This window comes from Rhinatrema bivittatum, chromosome 2, assembly GCF_901001135.1.
Source record: "Rhinatrema bivittatum chromosome 2, aRhiBiv1.1, whole genome shotgun sequence".
Lineage (NCBI taxonomy): Eukaryota > Metazoa > Chordata > Amphibia > Gymnophiona > Rhinatrematidae > Rhinatrema > Rhinatrema bivittatum.
Window position 1 is genome coordinate 756,842,532 of NC_042616.1, and position 18,662 is coordinate 756,861,193.

General features: G+C 44.1%; 1 protein-coding gene across 1 annotated transcript in view; it reads left to right on the forward strand.

Moving 5' to 3' along the window:
* COL14A1 (collagen type XIV alpha 1 chain) overlaps positions 1-18,662 on the forward strand; it is a 521,812-nt gene that overhangs the window by 260,759 nt on the left and 242,391 nt on the right. The window contains 3 exon segments of the mRNA XM_029591954.1: positions 645-767; positions 13,892-14,041; positions 17,572-17,688. Of these exon segments, the coding sequence (XP_029447814.1) occupies positions 645-767; positions 13,892-14,041; positions 17,572-17,688 (390 nt within the window).

Consider the following 18,662-nt stretch of genomic DNA (forward strand, 5'->3'; position numbering starts at 1 on the left):
GTAAGTTTAGACAGTTTAGACAGTTTTGCCAATAAAAATAGCACAGGAACAATCATGCTCATATCATGGGTAATTTTCAAAAGCATGAACACATGTAAAATGCAGTTTTATGTGAGTAAATAAGCTTTTTGAAAATTACTGTGGGGGTTGTACAGGTAAATGTATGCACTGAAGCAATTTCACGTATCCTTTTGTGCGTTCTCAAAGAGGAGTTCCCAGGGACAGAGTTGGGGGCAGGGAAATCATTTACGTGCATACTCGAGTATTTTTGCATGGATTTTTACATCTGCTCTGTGGCAGGGATAAATGTGTGTGCCTATGTCGATCTAAGGTACATGTGGTGCCGCTGATTTCTGGTCACATAGAATTCACCCCTTTGTAGACTGATATAAAATTACCCTCATTATGTTCAGAAAGACTAGTGCTAAAAATATTATGTTGCTCATCATCCATACAAACTACAAAATTGATTGTGAAGTAGAAAATAATATGCCTGATGTTAAAGTTTTTTTGCTACCTAAGGACCTGATTCACTCGGGTTGTTTTCTCTCCTTCTCTGTATTTGGGAAAAGACCCTGATAAATCATGCTCTCAGTAGACTTATGATATTACTGATGAAACCTCACATTCTGCTTTGCTTATAGTACCTCTTTCTGCTCCAAGAAATTTACGAGTTTCGGACGAATGGTACAACAGAGTGCGCATTTCCTGGGATGCCCCTCCATCACCTACCTTGGGTTACAGGATTGTTTATAAACCCATCAGTGGTAGGTTACTGTTTGAGTGTTGCTCAGTTATCTTTGTGTTAAATAATATATTTAGGAAAAAACATATGTAGGTGGCAAATTCTGTGTGTATGTGAGAGAACAATAGAAGAAAGAATGGTGCCGAATGATGAACATGAAGGACTGAAAGTAACGATGATCATCTAAAATTGTGTATATATAATAGCAGCCTCATGATATAGTAGATGACAGCAGATAAAGATCAATTGACCCATCCAGTCTTCCTTTTCCTGGTCTACACTGCTAAGGATACATCCTAGCTGCTAGCTGTAGAAGCTTAACCACTTGTAGGATGTCTTTCCTTAACTAAATCATTTTTTGTCATCTTCTTTGGTCTCTACCATCCCGGATAGTCAGGTAAACAAATTCCTGTATTTCCTGTATTTAGTTCAGCACCCAGGCCCTTCCCCAACCCTCACCACCCACCCTGCTTTGTAATTATAGTGCCTGTCCAACTTCTGCAGAGACTCATGGGAATTATGGCCAGGGCAGGACCCATTCTCCTGTGTTCTTTGCGCAAGGGGGTAAAAGACTTTTAAGGGATTTTTTTTCTTCCTGGAGCTCCTCTGCAAACAATCCAGTAAAAAGAACTCATTCTACACTGAGGCTGTTGTTCAAAAATAAAATCCATTACTGGCAAATTTGATTTTCGGGAACACAAAAATCACAGTAGGTATTCTTCTAGTCAGTGCACATAAAAATACAATCCATTAGAAAACAGTCTCAGTCAATAACAATTCTACACATTCCTGGTAGTAATATAACATTTGGCTGGCTGCAGGATGGACCCATGACCGGCCGCACTCACCCCGAATGTTACCGACATGGCCGCTACACTGCCATGCTGCCTCCTCCTCAGCTTTCGCCTAGGCATGAGTGTGCACGGCATGCCAATTTTCGAGGACTCTGTGGTGAGATAAAGGCCACTGGTGCCTAGTGATGATGTCACTCAGCTGGAGTATTTAAACTTGCCTCAGCAACAGTTCCTCCTGCAGCTTTGAGTGCATGTTGCTTTACCTTGTCTTCTTGCCTTTTAACCTGTCTACATTGCCTGCTTCCCTTGCCTGCCTTGCTCGTTGTTATCCTTGCCTTTCCAGTGGTCCCTTTGTCCTGCCTAACCTCCTGGTCCCTGTCTTGATTTCCCTTGCCTTACTCTGCCTTGTCCTGCTGGTCCCTCCCTTTTCTTGGTCCTCAGTGTCTTGGTTTGTTTGTCTTGGCCTAATTCCTTGTTCTGACCTCTGCTACAAATACTGACTACTCTTCTAGATTGCCGCCTGCCCTGACTCCAGCTTGGATCCAGATACTGATTGCTTGCTGCCTGCCCAACCTTGGTCCAGACGCAGATACCATGGCTCGCTGCCAGCCCTGACCCCTGCCTGTGTCTCAAGGTCATCAGACTGCTTCTTGCAGGACTCTCGCCTAAGCCCTGCCAGACCCTGGAACCAAAAGGCTGAACTTGTGAGGAACGGAGCTGGTATTGGTGATGCCCACTCCAGTCCTAGCAAGTGCAAGCCCACCAGCTGTCAGCATAGACCTAGTAGACATGACTGATAGACTACATCATCCATGCCTGAGGGCTTGCATTCATGACAAGTAGATGCCCTGGTAGCTGCTCTTCTGGACACAGTTCTCTTAAATCCAATAAGCAAATGCAGATAAGAACATACAAACTTAAAAAAGTTGCCTTATTGGGTCAGACTGAGGGTCCATCAAGCCCAGCATCCTGTTTTCAAGAGTGGCCAATCCAAGTTACAAGTACCTGGCAAATACCCAAACATTAAAAAGATTTCATGCTACTGATGCCAGTAATAAGCAGTAGCTATTCCCTAAGGGGCCGATTTTTAAAGGTACGCGTGTGGGGTACATTTGTGCACGCTACCCGGTGCGCACAAATGTACCCCGATTTTATAACATGCTTGTGCTTCCGCGCGCATATTATAAAATCCGGAGTTGGCGCGCGCAAGGGGGTGCAAAGTTGTGCACCTTGCATGCGCCGAGACCTAGGGGGAGGCCCGATGGCTTTCCCCGTTCCCTCTGAGGCCGCTCTGAAATGGGAGCGGAAATTGGAGCGGCCTCGGAGGGAATTTTCCTTTCGCTCCCCCCCACCTTCCCCTCCCTTCCCCTATCTAACCCACCCCCCAGCCTTACCTAAATCCCCACCCTACCTTTGTTCTCTAAGTTATGCCTGCCTGAGGCAGGCATAACTTGTGCGCATAGGCCAGCTGCCGCGCGCCGTCCCCCAGCACGGCCGCTGTGCTGGAGGACTCGGGACCGCCCCCGGACTGCTGCCCCACCCCTTTTTCAAAGCCCCGGGACATACTCGCATCCTGGGGCTTGCACGCGCAGGAGGGTTTTTAAAGGGTTATGCGCGTAACCCTTTGAAAATCTACCCCTAAGTCAACATGAGAAATAGCAGTCTATGGACCTGTGCTTATTCAAACCTTTTTTAAACCCAACTCACTGACTGCCTTAACTGCATCCTCTGGCAGTGAATTTCAGAGCTTAATTGTGCATTGAGTGAAAAAGAATTTTCTCTGATTTGCCTTAAATGTGCTACTTGCTAATTTCAATGAGTGCCCCCTAGTCCTTCTATTATCCGAAAGAGTAAATAACCAATTCACATTTACCTTTTCAAGTTCTTTCATGATTTTATAAACCTCTATCATATACTCCCTCAGTTGTCTCTTCTCCAAGCTGAGCAGCCTAACCTCTTTAGCTTTTCTTCATAGGGAAGCCCTGCCATGCCCTCTATGATTTTGGTCGACATTCTCTGTACTTTTTCCAGTGCACCTATATCTTTTTTGAGATGTGGCAACCAGAATTGCACACAGTATTCAAGGTCCAATCTCACTATGGATGATACTGAGGCAAGATCACATTTTGCTTTTTATTCACCATTCCCTTCCTAATAATTCCTAACATTCTGTTTGCTGTTTTGACCGCTGTGGCACACTGAGCTGACAATTTCAATGTATTATCCTCTAAGACACCTAGATCTTTTTCCTGGTTGGTAACTCCTAATATCTAACCTAGCATCATGTAACTAGCAGCTGTGCCGAGTCTATAAGACAATCTTTTTGGGGACAAGGTCAGGGAAACTGTGTCCCAGATAAAGGAACAACATGTGGTCCTCCAAACCTTATTAGTTGCTGATCAACTATATTCACAGATGTCATTTTTTTTTAATATAAGAGAACATACTTCCAGGGATATCAGTGTTATCAGCCTCTCAAGTACAACAGCAGCTCCCACCCAGAGGATGTATGTGCAAAAGGCATCAGCAGAAGACAGCCCAGCAGCCTCTAGCAAAAGCAAGCCCTAGTTTTTGATTTATCCAGATCACCTCTCCCCATCTCCAGTGATAGAAGAGAGGATTCTATAGTGGAAGAACATCACCAAGGTCTGATGGGTACTCAGGATCATGGAATGTGGTTACTGCTTGCATTTCTCCTATATTCCAGAACAACGCAATCATTTGGCCTTCCATTCAGATTCATCTCACTCAACCTAGTTCTGCTTCGAAGAGGACACATCACTATATCAACAAGCTTTAGAGCAAGTTCCACCTTTGAAGTGTGGTATGGGTTTTTACTCCCAGTATTTCTTTATCACCAAGGGAATGGAGGGATTGAGATCCATCTTGGATTTATAAAGACTGAACAGCCACCTAAAGAGAGAAAAATTCAAAATGAATTCCCTCCACATTATCCTTCCCTTCATCTAATTGGGAATCTGGATGTGTGCTCTGGATCTGAGGGATACTTATGTTCATGTTTCCATTCATCCATCTTACTGGAAGTACCTCAGATTCATGGTGGAGGATCATCACTACCAATACAATGTTCTACCCTTTGGCCTTTAAGCAGTTCCAAGGATTTTCACAAAATGTTTGGAAGTAGTAGAGCGTATCTTTGTTGTCAAAGAATATCAGTCTTTCCCTACCAGGATGATTGGTTAGTGACAGATCCCTTTAAGACTGGAGTCCTGGATTCCTTAAGTCAAATGGTACATCTGGGTTTTATCATCAAATTCCCTGCATAAAAACTAGTCCTAGCTCAGAGGATACAGCTCATCAGAGCCTGAATAGATTTTACTAAGGAATAGCAGAATGGGACAATATGGCTTCGAGCACTAGTACAAAACATACTGGGTTGCAGATGTTCTATGGCTCATTCGGTGTGGCTCATCTTGGTTCACATTACAGCCACAGTTAATGTGGTGCAATTTGCTCACATTCACATGAGGTCTGTCCAGTGAGATCTTTGGTCACAATGGGATCAAATGTCAGCCTTTGTCACATTCTATCAAAGTGATACCAAAGATGAAAACATCACTCTAATGGTGATTGAAACTAAGGACCCTCAACATTGGATGTCCTCTTCAGATTCTACAACATCAAGTGATTCTAACAGAGGGTGGGGAGCACATACAGGTGGCTATATATGGAACATGATCGATGCAGGAACACCTGTTAGAGCTCTGAGCAATTCATTAAGCTCTATGGTCTTTTGCTCATTTGCTACAAAGGAAAAGGATTCTAATTTAAACAGACAGGTAGAAGTGTTCTATGTCAGGGATGGTCAACTTGTGGCTTGGGAGCCACAAGTTGATCTTTCATGTGCAAACTATGACTCTTGCCTTCCTGACCCCATAACAACTGCTAATGATTGAAGGAGAGAGGTTGGAGTAGGTAGCACATACAGTAAACAAATGTTAAGATTCATGGGTAGGCCCTGTGAGCCGTGGCACTCACCCTGATGCCAGTCAGTTTCAGTGCAGCTGGAAACCACTGGAGTGAGCCTCCTATGCTGAATCTCCTGTCGGCTCCGATATAGCCCAGCCTCAGTGCAGCAGGAGCCAGCATCCAATGTCACCATGTCACTGTGATCTGGCCTTCCCATAGGGAACCCTTGAGCGATGCCTCCAGATAATGTCAACCTTTTGGACTATTTCAGCCAAAGCTCTGCAGCAGTTCTGTGCCTCAAAATGGGTCTCCTGCTTTGCAGTGCCTGTTGCCAGTGTTCCCAAATTCCTGCGTCATCAACTTACCTTCTCCTGTTTTGCCTTGTGTTCTCCAGCCTTGCCTCATCTAGCCTTGCTTTGCCGGCTCCAGCCTCATCCTTACCTTGTTTTGTTCTCCTTGTCTTCTCCTGCTTCCTTTGTTCACCCCGCGTCATTCAACTTTGTCTTGCTCATTTCATCCAGTTTCTTCAGTGTGTCTTAGTCCTCCCTTGGCTTGACCTTCTGCCTGGAACTGACCACGTTTTGTCTGCCACATAGACCTGACCACATCTATTTACAGACTGCCCCAACCTTTGACTCTGACTGCCTGACCTGCCCCTGGTGTACTATTGGACTCTTGTTTTTATCTCCACCCTAGGGACCTGCCTAAAACCTGCTGGCCACCAAATCCCAGGGGCTTGACCTGCAGGGGAAGTGGCTGATATAGGTGAAGATCCAGTCTGTCCCACCAGAGGGCACATTTGCCAGCTGCCGGCGTAGGCGTCACAGGTTCGCCTATGAGGCTGCGTCAACTATGACGCAGCACCAAGGGCTCTCGCCAACCTGTATACAAGAATAGAAAACAACATCCAGGTCCTTGCCTCCTGTCCTAACAGTGCGCTTAGTTGTCATAGAGACTATTAAGTTCACTTAGAGAATAGCCACTGCCATTAGCAATGGTAACATGGAATAGGCTTAGTTTTTGGGTACTTGCCAGGTTCTTATGGCCTGGATGGGCCACTGTTGGAAACAGGATGCTGGGCTTGATGGACCCTTGGTCTGACACAGTATGGCATGTTCTTATGTTCTTATGAGTAGCTAGAGCAGGGAGCAGATACATTTCTCTGTGCTTTCCTTCTCTTCCCCTTGCTTCCTGTCTGCAACCAGCAGCACTGAAAGACAAGAGGGGAAAGGGTGAGGTTAAAGCTGACAGAACAGCAGAGAAGAGCCATTAGTGCCATCCTGTTCACCCTTTACCCCACCTGCTGCCAGCAGATTATTGTGCTCCCAGAACTTGGGAATCAGTTGACAGCAGAGCCATAATGATGGATTAGAAGAGAAAGGAGATAAATGCTGAAAGGGGAAGAAGAGAAAAGGTGAAGAATGTTTGAGGGGCGGGGCAGTGCAAAAAGTGGCAAATGTTGGGAGAGGTGTAATATCTGAATCTTGATAGAGGAGTGGCACAAAAGGGGGTGAATGCTTCTGGGGTAAGTGATATGAAAAGGATTGAATGTTGGGATAAGAAGAGGGATGAATGCTGGAAGGAGGTAGAGAAGGGTTTGAATGCTGGCAGGGGCTGAGGAGAAGCACAAGGTTGGGGAGGTGAAAAGGTGGTGAGTGTCATCTCACTCTCTGTCACCCTGAAGTCAGCTATTCCAATTAGACCATCTAGCACCTTATTCCTCTCCAAGTTCCACACTGCCACATGTTCTGCAGCAGGTCTGAGGGCATGAGGGTTAGGGTGGGGGAGGGGGGAACAGAAGGAGTGAGAGAGGGCTGGGTTAGGGGGTTACTGGAAAGCCTTGTGGGGTGGGGGGGCATTGTGTGTGAAATAGTGTGGGGGAAGTGGAAGGAGTGTGAGGTAGGGCTGCCAACTGTTCAGACTTTCTCCGAACGGTACAGAATTTAAAGGCAGTGTACAGAAGCCAGACGGAGGTTTGAAATATCCAGAAATTGTCCAGATTTTCAGAGCTGACCATAAATGTGAGGGAGGGTGAAAAGGCAGTGAATGTGGGAGAGCCTGTGGGTATTTGTGAGTTAGTGAGGGTGAGAGAGCCTATGTGTGTTTTTGTGAGGGAGAGAGAGCCAGTGAATGTGAGACTGTGTGTGTGTGTGTGTGTGAGGGGAAAAAAGCCAGTGCCCAACGAGTATGAGAGAGCCTGCATATATGTGTGTAAGGGGGAGAGGGCCAATATGTGTGAGAGGGAAAGAGCCAGTGAAGGTGAGAGAGCCTGTGTGTGAGTGAGTGAGAGCTGGTGAGAGAGTCTTTGTGTGAGGGAGAGAGAGAGAGCCAGTGAGGGTGAGAGAACATGTGAGCGTGTTAAAGAGGGAGAGAGAGCCTGTGTGTGTGTGTGATAGAGAGAGAGTGAATGTGAGAGAGCCTGTGTATATGAGGGAGAGAGACAATGAGAGTGAGAGAGCCTGTGTGTGTGTGTGTCTGTGTATGTGTGAAGGAAGGAGAGAGAGCCGATGAGAGAGCAATCTTATAGCAGAGTTAGAAAAAACTAGACATGACTTATAACACTCACCAAATAGTATTTATTATGATATTATGTTACAGTATTTTTGATGGCACCTGTTTAAGAGTTAGAATTCTAGACACTTCATACAACATAATTTTTGTGCCTTATTGTGAACCGTTGTGATGGCATCCGCTTAACGATGGTATAGAAAAGATTTTAAATAAATAAATAAATAAATGTATATGTCTGTGTAAGGGAGGGAGGGAGGACTAGTGAGAATGAGAGCCTGTGAATATGTGAGAGAGGGAGAGCCAGTGAGACTGAGAATGCTTGTGTGTGTGTGACAGAGAGAGGGAGAGAACTCATATGTGTGTGGGAGAAAGAGCTTGTGTGTATGTATGTGAGGAAGGGAGAGAAAGTGAGCCAGTGATTTGAGAGAGCTCCTGTGTGTGTGTGTTTGTATGTGAGGAAGAGAGGGAGAGAGAAGCCTGTGAGTGTGAGAAAGCTTGTGTGTGTGAGAAAGAGAGAATGAATGTGTCTGTTAGGGAGTTCATGTATATGAGAGAGAGAGAGAGAAGATAAAGTGTGCACCTTCACTCCCCCACTAAACCAAGACAATCTCAGAGTGATTGGAAATCCAAACTTCCCAGGTATGGTGAACGGGTGAATGGTGATGTATCTGCTATTTTGAAATATTTTCTTGGTGTTTGGTAAATTTCTAAAAATGTTAATGACTTAATTATAGGATATTATTCTGTTCATCAAATGTTTTGAAATATTCTTTTATTAGTATGGTTTCACTATTATGATTTATATTTCTTGTTTTTATTGTTTGATGTTTTGTGAGGAATGATGATGTTTCTGGTTTTCTATTCTTGCATTATATGCAGAGTTTGGCTTGTTGCAGTTTCTCATTCATTTTTTGTCTATATGCTTCTGTTGATACATTATAGCCTCTTTATTCTGTATTTGGTGAGGATCTATCTGTGTTCTGCATGTGAGACAGGTGAGATATTCTGCTGGCATATACTTTTTATATAGGGATCTATAGCAGGGTGGCTTGTTCTGTTTTCCTAATAGGAGGTATATTGGTGTTTTAGGGCATGGTATAATATTTGCAGTGTTGCTTTTTCTTAGGTAGGATTGTTACTGTTTGAGTTCTGGCAATTAGCTCTGTTTTGGCATGGGAAATTTAATATATTGTAATCATAATTTTGTTTACTCATGGCTTTCTGACACACATTACTCTAGGCCTGATATCATATAGATTCCAAGTGTCTTTTTGCAAGGTTTTCTGGCTGGCACCACAGCAGTGCATACAAATATAATATACATGTTATTGTAAGTGACATTTTTACCTCAGAAGACTGTTTCCATGTAAAATCTGTTAAAAATTATGCGGTTATTGTAAGTGTATGTGTTGGGGGGAGGGGGGTTGCACAATGCTGTAAGCTTTGCCTAGGGCAACTAATTCTCTTGCACCAGTTCTGGGACGGCAGAGGAGGGTAAAGAGGTGTGATAATCAGGTAAAAAAAGATAAGTTTCCCTAATGGTGGAAACACAGTTGTTAAGTAATGGTCATTTTCCTGACCGTTCTAATGGAACGCTATTGATATTTTTATATTTGGGATCATTTGCTGCAGTTTTCTAGTAATGAGGCAAGTAATAACAGATGTCGTGTGCCTATAGGAAATACTCCGCGAGCCCAAGTGTTTGGAATTGACACAGTTGAAAGTTGGCAACACTGGTGTGAGAGTGTGGGTGTGAAAGAAAGTCAGAGGTAGTGAGGAGAGGCACTGAAAGAGCAAAAATGACGTCAGGGTGGGGGTGGGACAGAGATGGTAATGAGGGTGAGTGTGAGAGAGTCAGAAGTGGGGGAAGGCGGGGTGGGGGGAGGGTGTGACAGAGTCAGAGGTGGGGAATGGGGAGAGAGGGGTGGACAGAAGGAAGAGAGAGGAAAGAAAACAGAGCCAGAAAAGGTGATGGGGGGAGGAGTGTAAGAGGACAGAATGAGAGTCAGAAGTGTGGGGTGAAAGCTAGCTAGAGTTGGTGATTGGGAGAGGAGAAAAGTTTGAGAGAGACACCGAGGTGGTGTGGTAGGTGCAGGGCCAATTCTTTCATAAGATGAATTAGGCAGTCACCTATTTATTTATTTAGTGGCACTAGATCTATTTTTGTGGGAGGAGGGGGTGGCTAAATCCTCAGAAACCTCCAAATGCCACCTACCCACTTTTAAGGCACAGTACCAAAGAGAATGAATGATGAGTAGTTGTAGGTGGAAGTGGGGTGGAGATAGATAGCAAGCTGGATGACTGGGGGTGTTGTGGAGAGTGGGTGCTAGGTTGATGAGGGTGAGGTGGGGAGAGAGAGAGAGAGTGAGGATTCTGGGCAGATAAGGGTGGAGAGAAAGAGAAATGCTGGGCACTGCAAAAGGGGGGGGGAGCAGATAGACTGGGAGGTAGCTGAGCAAGAGAATGATGGGGAGAAAGAGGAGGATGCCGGTGGGGGGAAGAAGAAGAGAATGCAGATGCTGGAGATAGAGAGAAGGAGGTCTGCCCACTGTGGATAGGGGCAGAGGGTGAGAGTGAAGATGGATGCTGAGTGGGGCCAGAGAGGGTGAGCTGTGCCAGAGCTGCTACGATTAGGCAGATGTGCAAGGGAAGTGTGCAAGATTGATGGTTCACCTGGGATGCCAAATACTCATCAGCCCTGAGCGGCTGGGTGTGTGAACACTAGGAGGGGTGATGGTGAAGGGTGTCTGAGAGAGCCAGAAGAGGGAGAGAGAAGGAAGGTGGAGGCAGGGGAAAAGAGAGAGAGGGAGGGAGTGGGTAGGGGGAAAGAGAGGGATAAAGGAGGATACTAGTGCTGAGCTGAGGGGAGCAAATTAGCATAATGAGTAGGAGGTGTTATGTTGGGGCCACCAGGTCCTCATTGTTTTTCTTGTAAAGAGTGAGGGATTTGATGCTGGGACTGTTCAGAGAGAGAGAGGGGGGGGGGGCTGGGGCCAGGGATGGAGGATTAAGGGTGAGGGAGATGCTGGGGAGAGAGAAATAGACTGGTGAGCTTGAGCAAGAGAAACTGGTGAGAACAGGATGAGGGGAGTGAGACTGGTGGGGACAGAGTGGGAGAACAGAGAGAGAGAGAGAAACACTGGTGGGAACAGGATGAGGGAACTGAGAGAGTGAAACAGGTGGGGAAAAGATGGCAGGATTGAAAAACAGAGACTGGTGGGAAGAGGAAGGGTGGATATTGAAAGGCAGATTGGTGGGAGAATTGAGAGAGATTGGGAGGGAAACAGGGCAAAATGATTTAGAAAGACAGGTTGGGACAGGATGAGGGAACTGAGAAATAGAGAGTTTGGTGGGAGGATTGAGACACCGCTGGTAGGAACATGGTGGAAGGATAGAGAGAGAAAGAGAGATAGCAGTGGGGATGAAAAGGAGATGGAAGAGAAACCTCCACGCCTTAAATGAGATCCCTCCCCTCTCTTGAAAAATTGAGGCTGTTTGGTTCTGTGTGTTCTGATTCCATGGCTCTTGTCATTTGGTACTGTGCGTTCTGATTCCGTGGCTCTTGTCATTTGGTACTGTGCGTTCTGATTCCATGGCTCTTGATATTTGGTACTATGCGTTCTGATTCCGCGGCTCTTGTCATTTGGTACTGTGCGTTCTGATTCCGCGGCTCTTGTCATTTGGTACTGTGCGTTCTGATTCCACGGCTCTTGCTATTTGGTACTCTGCGTTCTGATTCCACGGCTCTTGCTATTTGGTACTCTGCATTCTGATTTCACGGCTCTTGGTATTTGATACTCTGCGTTCTGATTCCACAGCTCTTGGTATTTGGTACTGTGCATTCTGATTCCACGGCTCTTGTCATTTGATACTGTGCGTTCTGATTCCATGGCTCTCGTTATTCGGTACTGTGCGTTCTGATTCCACGGCTCTTGTCATTTGGTACTGTGCGTTCTGATTCCGCGGTTCTTGTCATTTGGTACTGTGCGTTCTGATTCCGCGGCTCTTGTCATTTGGTACTGTGCGTTCTGATTCCGCGGCTCTTGTCATTTGGTACTGTGCGTTCTGATTCCACGGCTCTTGGTATTTGATACTGTGCGTTCTGATTCCACGGCTCTTGTCATTTGGTACTGTGCGTTCTGATTCCGCGGTTCTTGTCATTTGGTACTGTGCGTTCTGATTCCGCGGCTCTTGTCATTTGGTACTGTGCGTTCTGATTCCGCGGCTCTTGTCATTTGGTACTGTGCGTTCTGATTCCACGGCTCTTGGTATTTGGTACTGTGTGTTCTGATTCCACGGCTCTTGGTATTTGATACTGTGCGTTCTGATTCCACGGCTCTTGTCATTTGGTACTGTGCGTTCTGATTTCGCGGCTCTTGTTATTTGGTTCTGTGCGTTCTGATTCTATGGCTCTTGTTATGGGAAAGGTTGGCCACCCCTGCACCAGGCTAACGGACCTCTAAGTCTGCCTTTGCTTAAGCCTTTCTGTGGCTCTGCTCACAAGACTGCTGCTGGCTGGCTGGACCCCAGTTCAAGGCCTGCTAGGCTTTACACATTTAACCTCAAATGAACAAGCCCTGATGACGAACCTTTCCTGATCTGATATCATTAAACATTTATTCTCCTGTTTGGTGTCAGCCCCTGAAAGAATCACCCTGAGTCTTGCATTCCATTTCGGGAGCAATGCTGATTAGGTGGCATTGTTTGTAGTGAGCGTGGGCACGTGTACGCTGCAGCCAGTTTTTGAAGGGAAACCTCCATGCCTTGTTTCCCTTTGTGCATTAGCAAGTGGAAAGTAGGCACGCTAAAAGTGCCCACGTGCTTTCACCTGCACATTGTGTAAGCAGCTAAGCAGGGGCGATATAGCATGAGTGCATTTGAAAATCCCATGTACGAATGGTGTTTTTATTCCGACCTAAATACCTTGCCCCCCCTCCCTGGAATAGCTGTTATTAATCAGCCTGAACGTACACAGTGTATGCTGTGGAAGCTCACTTATACTTTTAGCTTGGCAGGAGGACAACTTTCAGGCATTTTACCTGAGTAAATGGCTTTGAAATGTGATCTCCCAATGATTTATTTTTATTTGAGAACTGACCTTGGAGAGACTTACATTTTGACTGATTTTATCTGTCTGACCTTTAGCGCTGGTAGTGGAGTCACTGAGACCATAATAACAATGTATTAACCATTAATTTGATAAAACATCTTCCTCTTAAGTTGCTTTGGTAGTAACGACTTTCTTGTATATGTATATAGTATTTTTATGTATTTATTTCACATTCTGCATTTGTGTTAAATCATCAGCACAACTTTAATTGTATTTAAATAGGGCCAGTTCAATGACTCAGGGACAGTACATGGCCATGAAGAAGGCCAAGTTTCGATTCCCCCAGCCCAGATAATGCTCCTTGGGCTGGCCAGGGCTGGAGAAGCAGCACTGACATCACCTAGGAGGGATGGGGGGGTCTCAGTCGTTGCATAACAGCGACACCTATTGACCAGTCTGAAGGTGCATGCATGGGGGAAGCCACTGTCTGTGGCACTGGCTGAGGCTTGGGAGTTTCTGAATAAAATGCATGATGTCCTAGCCATAACTGAGCAGGATCCACATGAGTTGGAAGCCCAGAGGAGCAGGAGGAAAAAAAACCAAATCCATGATTCATGCCTGATTCAAGCTCTTCTGAGAATAAAGCCATGCTCCCAAACCAATCTCCCCATGTGAACTGCTTACAAACTGTGTTTAATCCAAGCTAGCCTTAGCCAATCTTCAGTCATTTATACCTGGCTCTCTTCTAAAAGAGCTAGGAGATAAACAGGCAAATTCTTGTAGAGGGAAGGTCCATTTGGACAATAATTCTTATAACATATTTTTTCTCATTAACAACGTCTTGTGTATTTCCTTCTTCAGTCCCTGGACCAGCACTAGAGACGTTTGTGGGAGATGATGTCACCAACATGCTCATCGTGAACCTGCTCAGTGGAGTAGAATACAGCCTGAAAGTGTTTGCTTCATACTCAATGGGTTTCAGTGAGCCCTTAACAGGCGTGGCCAAGACACGTAAGCACGGCTCCACCTTTGTACTGTTCTAATATGATAAGTGCAGATGACCTGTGCCTACTGAAGCAGTAGTGCCCATGGCAGATTAGATTGTCATGGGATAAATACTTGGGTTGTTATTTGTCCCAAGTCAAAAAGCAAGTGCATTTAATGACAGTACAAGGGGCAGTCATCTGACAATGCCCTCTGCCAAGGGTACTATCACTATTAAGACATAGAATGAGAAAAAGAACTGTACAAATTTGCTTTAATATAAAAAATTAAAATAAAACTAGTTAACAGTACACATTTCATTCAGTTCAAGACTGCTGATTCTGGCTCGTGATTGGCTGATTCTGACATGTGACAGAATTCTCAGATTGGGATAGGGGCATACAGAGGAGAGTCACACAGGTATTATCAGGTTGTCAAGGTGCAACTAGCGCAATGGGCTGTAAACATATAATATAAGACCCCCATTTTGGTGCTCTTATCTATTTTAATTAATTCACAGATGTCGTTCTCAAACCGATCTCGATTGTATCTTACTCTTATGCATGAAAACATGGGAGCCAGTTTTTCAAAGTGAGTGAGGGTGATAAACTCAGCACAAGTTATCCCCTTTCTGATAACAGTGAAGGAGTTTGCTCAATACTGAGGGGTCTCAAGCAACCTCACCCACATGAGCATAAATGGCTGTTATAAGATCATCCTGGCCTTAGTGAGAGTAAGTGAACACCTGTAATCCAATAATCCCATTAGGTCTGCCCTTGTATGTAAACTGGATAGAGGTGTCCAAGGGTGAGGGGCAGAGTTTGGGGTAGTGAGGGAATTTTACATGCCTGCTTTACTCTCTGATTTTAAAAAGTGTGCATGTAAGTTACCCTGTGCAGCAACTTTTAAAGCAAACTTCTGCACAAAAATTCACTTAAAATCTGTGTTTAGAAGTTACATGCAGATTTCAGATTTACCCACAGTTAACAAACAGGCCCCACCGAAGCCTATATTTTATACTTCATATAAAGTTTCCCATGAAAAAAGTCAGTAAAGTAATGTGGAAAAGTCGCTTTTATAGAGTATTTTCTGCTCAATGGCAGCTTGAGTTAGCTAAGCTGTTATTGGAACTGAATCAGCAAATAATCAGGGTCATTCATCAAAATGCGTTATGGCGTTAACGCACGTGATAAGGTGTTAACGCCTTAATGCATGCGATAATTGTGTTACCGCACGGCGTGAATGCAAATTTTTAGAAAGGGCGGGATTGGGGAGGGATTTGGGCAGGATTAATTAAAATGAGGGCAGTATTGCACCATGCTATCGCACGGTTTTAACGCCAGAAATAACGACACCTTTTTTCCTGGCGTTGAGCTGTGTGATATATCCGAAATGGCAGGCCTTCACAGTATCCAACTATTTATATCACTATAGGAGGGCCAGCTAATAACTCGAGGTGCGGTGTTGGTGGTTGTTTAGGGGTCAGTTTTAGATGCAGAGTGAGACATACGAACAGCACAGTACACCGAGGTGAGTCCATAAAGCTAGAGCGAGAGAACAAAGTAGAAATCTTTGTGAGACTTTCCTCAATTCAAATGACGTCAAATCTTCACCTCGGTGTACTGTGCTGTTCATACGTCTCACTGCATCTAAAACTGACCCCCAAACCCTAAACAACCACCAACATCTAACCTTGGGTTATTATACCACAGCATTATCCATGTGTTATTATAGAATTTTGATGAATCTAGGGGAATGTTTTTTTTTTTCTTATCTATGTCAGTATAGATAAACAATCCTATTTACCAAATTATCCTTTCTTTATAAATCATACTAAATAGCACCTAAAACTCCATAGCAAAATCAATGATTGCTTTAATGATTTTTATTTATCCTTAACTGTATTGTTCCTTTTAATGGGCCTTCCTTATATCCACTAGAAAGGCTGTAAATGCTGTGATATATAACGCAAGCATTAAGCATCAGAGGACATTTGTTCTGGATTAATGGCAATGCCCCTCTCTGAAATTCTAAGGCCACGTTTGTCCCATGCAAGTGAATAGTTGGGTCATTTCACTACGTAAAAATAACACGTGATCAAATGCATGAAATGACCCCTCCACTTTCAGATATTTTTTTCTAACGTAAAAAATGATAAAGCACCAGCAACTGTCATATTTGTAGGTGCTTCATAATAAGATGATCCTTGTGCGCGATATCCCTTTTTGTAGGTGAGTGTTACCACACTTATAGAACTGCACACACAGTAACAATTGTGCAATCAGAAGTACAAAGCACAACACTTATTAACTTACAGAAACACCTAGAGGCCAATATACAGTAACAGTAGGCCATTTGGTGGACAAGTTATCCAGCTATCCAGATAACTTGACCTGCATATTCAGCCGGTTAGGTTTTAAAGCTATCTGGCCCTGCTGTGACCGAATTACTTTCTACTTAACTGGATATCTTAAAAGATAGCACTGTCAGTGTCATCAAAAAAAGAAAAGTAAATCAAAGGGTCCCTGGTCGAAACTTAAGCCTTCCCCACTATGTATATTTAACTGCCCTGTCGGGCCCAGCGCCCCTCAGCCCAAAACCTGCCAGATCACTGTCTGCTCCCCCCTTCTTCCGGCAGCTTTTCCACGGTTTGAATATAAAATTTCTAAGCGGTACCCTCCCATTCTCCCCATCCCACCCCCTGATTGACAAAACCCATTCCTGCTGGAAGCAAGGGTCTTACTCACCTGCTCCAGCACTGCTTCTGATAAACTACCCTACAAGAAACTGAGCCTGGTTTACACCTCCAGCGCTGCCTACCAGAAGCAGTGCTGGAGCCGCTGGGAGCAGGTGAGTGAGACCCTCGCTCCCGGCAGGGATGGGTTATGGGGGGGATGAGGAGTCCTGGGCTGAACCAGTTTCTTCAGTGAGTGCGGGAGGGAGAGAAGGGGGGGGGACCGTTTAGAACTTTTATATTCAAACCGGGGAAAGGGTGCCGGAGGGGCGCTAGGCCCGGCAGGGCAATTAAATGTATATAGTGGGGAAGGCTCACATTTAGGCCGTGAGCCCTTTGATTTATTTTTCTTTTTTTTGGTGATACTAACAGTGCTGCTTAACAGGATATCTTTTAAGATATCCGGTTAAATAGAAAGTTATCCAGTCATAACTACTTATCCAGCTATAATTTAACCAGACGAATGGCTGAATATGCAGGTGTTGCCATTTAAACGGATAACTTAAAGGTTATTCGTCTAAATGACTTTTGAAATGAATACTGACCTCCTAAATTCTGCATTCTAAGGCTATCAGTTGGTACATTGCTATTTTTGTTATTATTATTTTTGTACCGTGAACAGTCAACAACAGGAAATATTTCAAACCTTGCCCACCCTTTCTAACAAATATTTCTTTGGATTCCACATGCTGCAGCAGGATATCAGGGTGCAGAAACGGTACTGAAGCATTTCATGTTTTCATGGTGTAGTTCTTGTTCTAAGGGTTGAGAAGGGGAAGTAAAACTATTTATTTTTTCTTTTGGTATATGTTTTCAATTTCAGTGTACTTGGCAGTGACAAACCTGGATGCATATCAAGTGCGAATGACTAGCATGTGTGTTCAGTGGCAGCTTCAGAGACATGCGACCGCATACCGGATTCTTTTGGAGCCCCTCCTAGGTAAAGTGAGCGCCAGAGTGGTGCTACCTGGTACCTGCCAGTTTTAATGCAATTCCTGTTTCCCTGTTTATATCTCTTTCTATGGAAACAAGAGCACGGTTATTCCTGTAACTGGCAACCAGTTACGATAAAGAAAACAGAGTAACCAAAATGGCCTACACAAGAGACTTCAGGAGCTAAAAATGTACTCTCTAGAAGAAAGTAGAGAAAGGGGAATATTTGGCTAGATTGCTTTCAAAATTTACCCTTTAGGGATTCATGGACTGCACACTTTTTATGCTCATGATTTAGTCTATTTTACTACTGTGCTATAAACTGGGCTAAGGTGAGAATTGTTTTTATTGGCCTTGTAAATATATACATCAATTTTTATAAAGCTGAATTTCTTCAGTAATATGCTGGAACTAACTCAAATGGAGGGCCTGATGTATTAACCTGCAGTGGGCACCACAGGAATATCCCAATACTGAGAGATATTTTTCTCATGATTCTGGGCTTTTTACATAATATGTAACTTAGTTTTATGGTGATTCTCCTGCAGTAAAGTCATGCAAACGTGTGAACCTTATCACATAAAACTCAACTATGCCTCCATGAAGTGTAGTAAAATTTTGAAGATGATTGCTGATTTGTGTAATTTTCCACATATAATTTTGCTTTACGAAAATTGCTAATAATTCTGTTAGGCATTCTGCATGATTCCTTGGCTTCATTACTGACTTTGCTTAATTTTTGTGAATACCTTCACAAACACAAAATTATGTATGAAAAAAAACAGCAAATAGCATGTATAAAAATGTACAAATGAGATTCCATGTATTATTTGCCGCTTTTCCATACCTTATCACATTTGCAAAGGCATTGACACTTCAACACATCAGTAAGTTTTAAAAAAGTTTCAAGGTCACTTATCAAATTGCTTTAGGGCCTCTAACGTGTGTTCTATCAGATATTGGGGCGGATTTTAAAAGGGT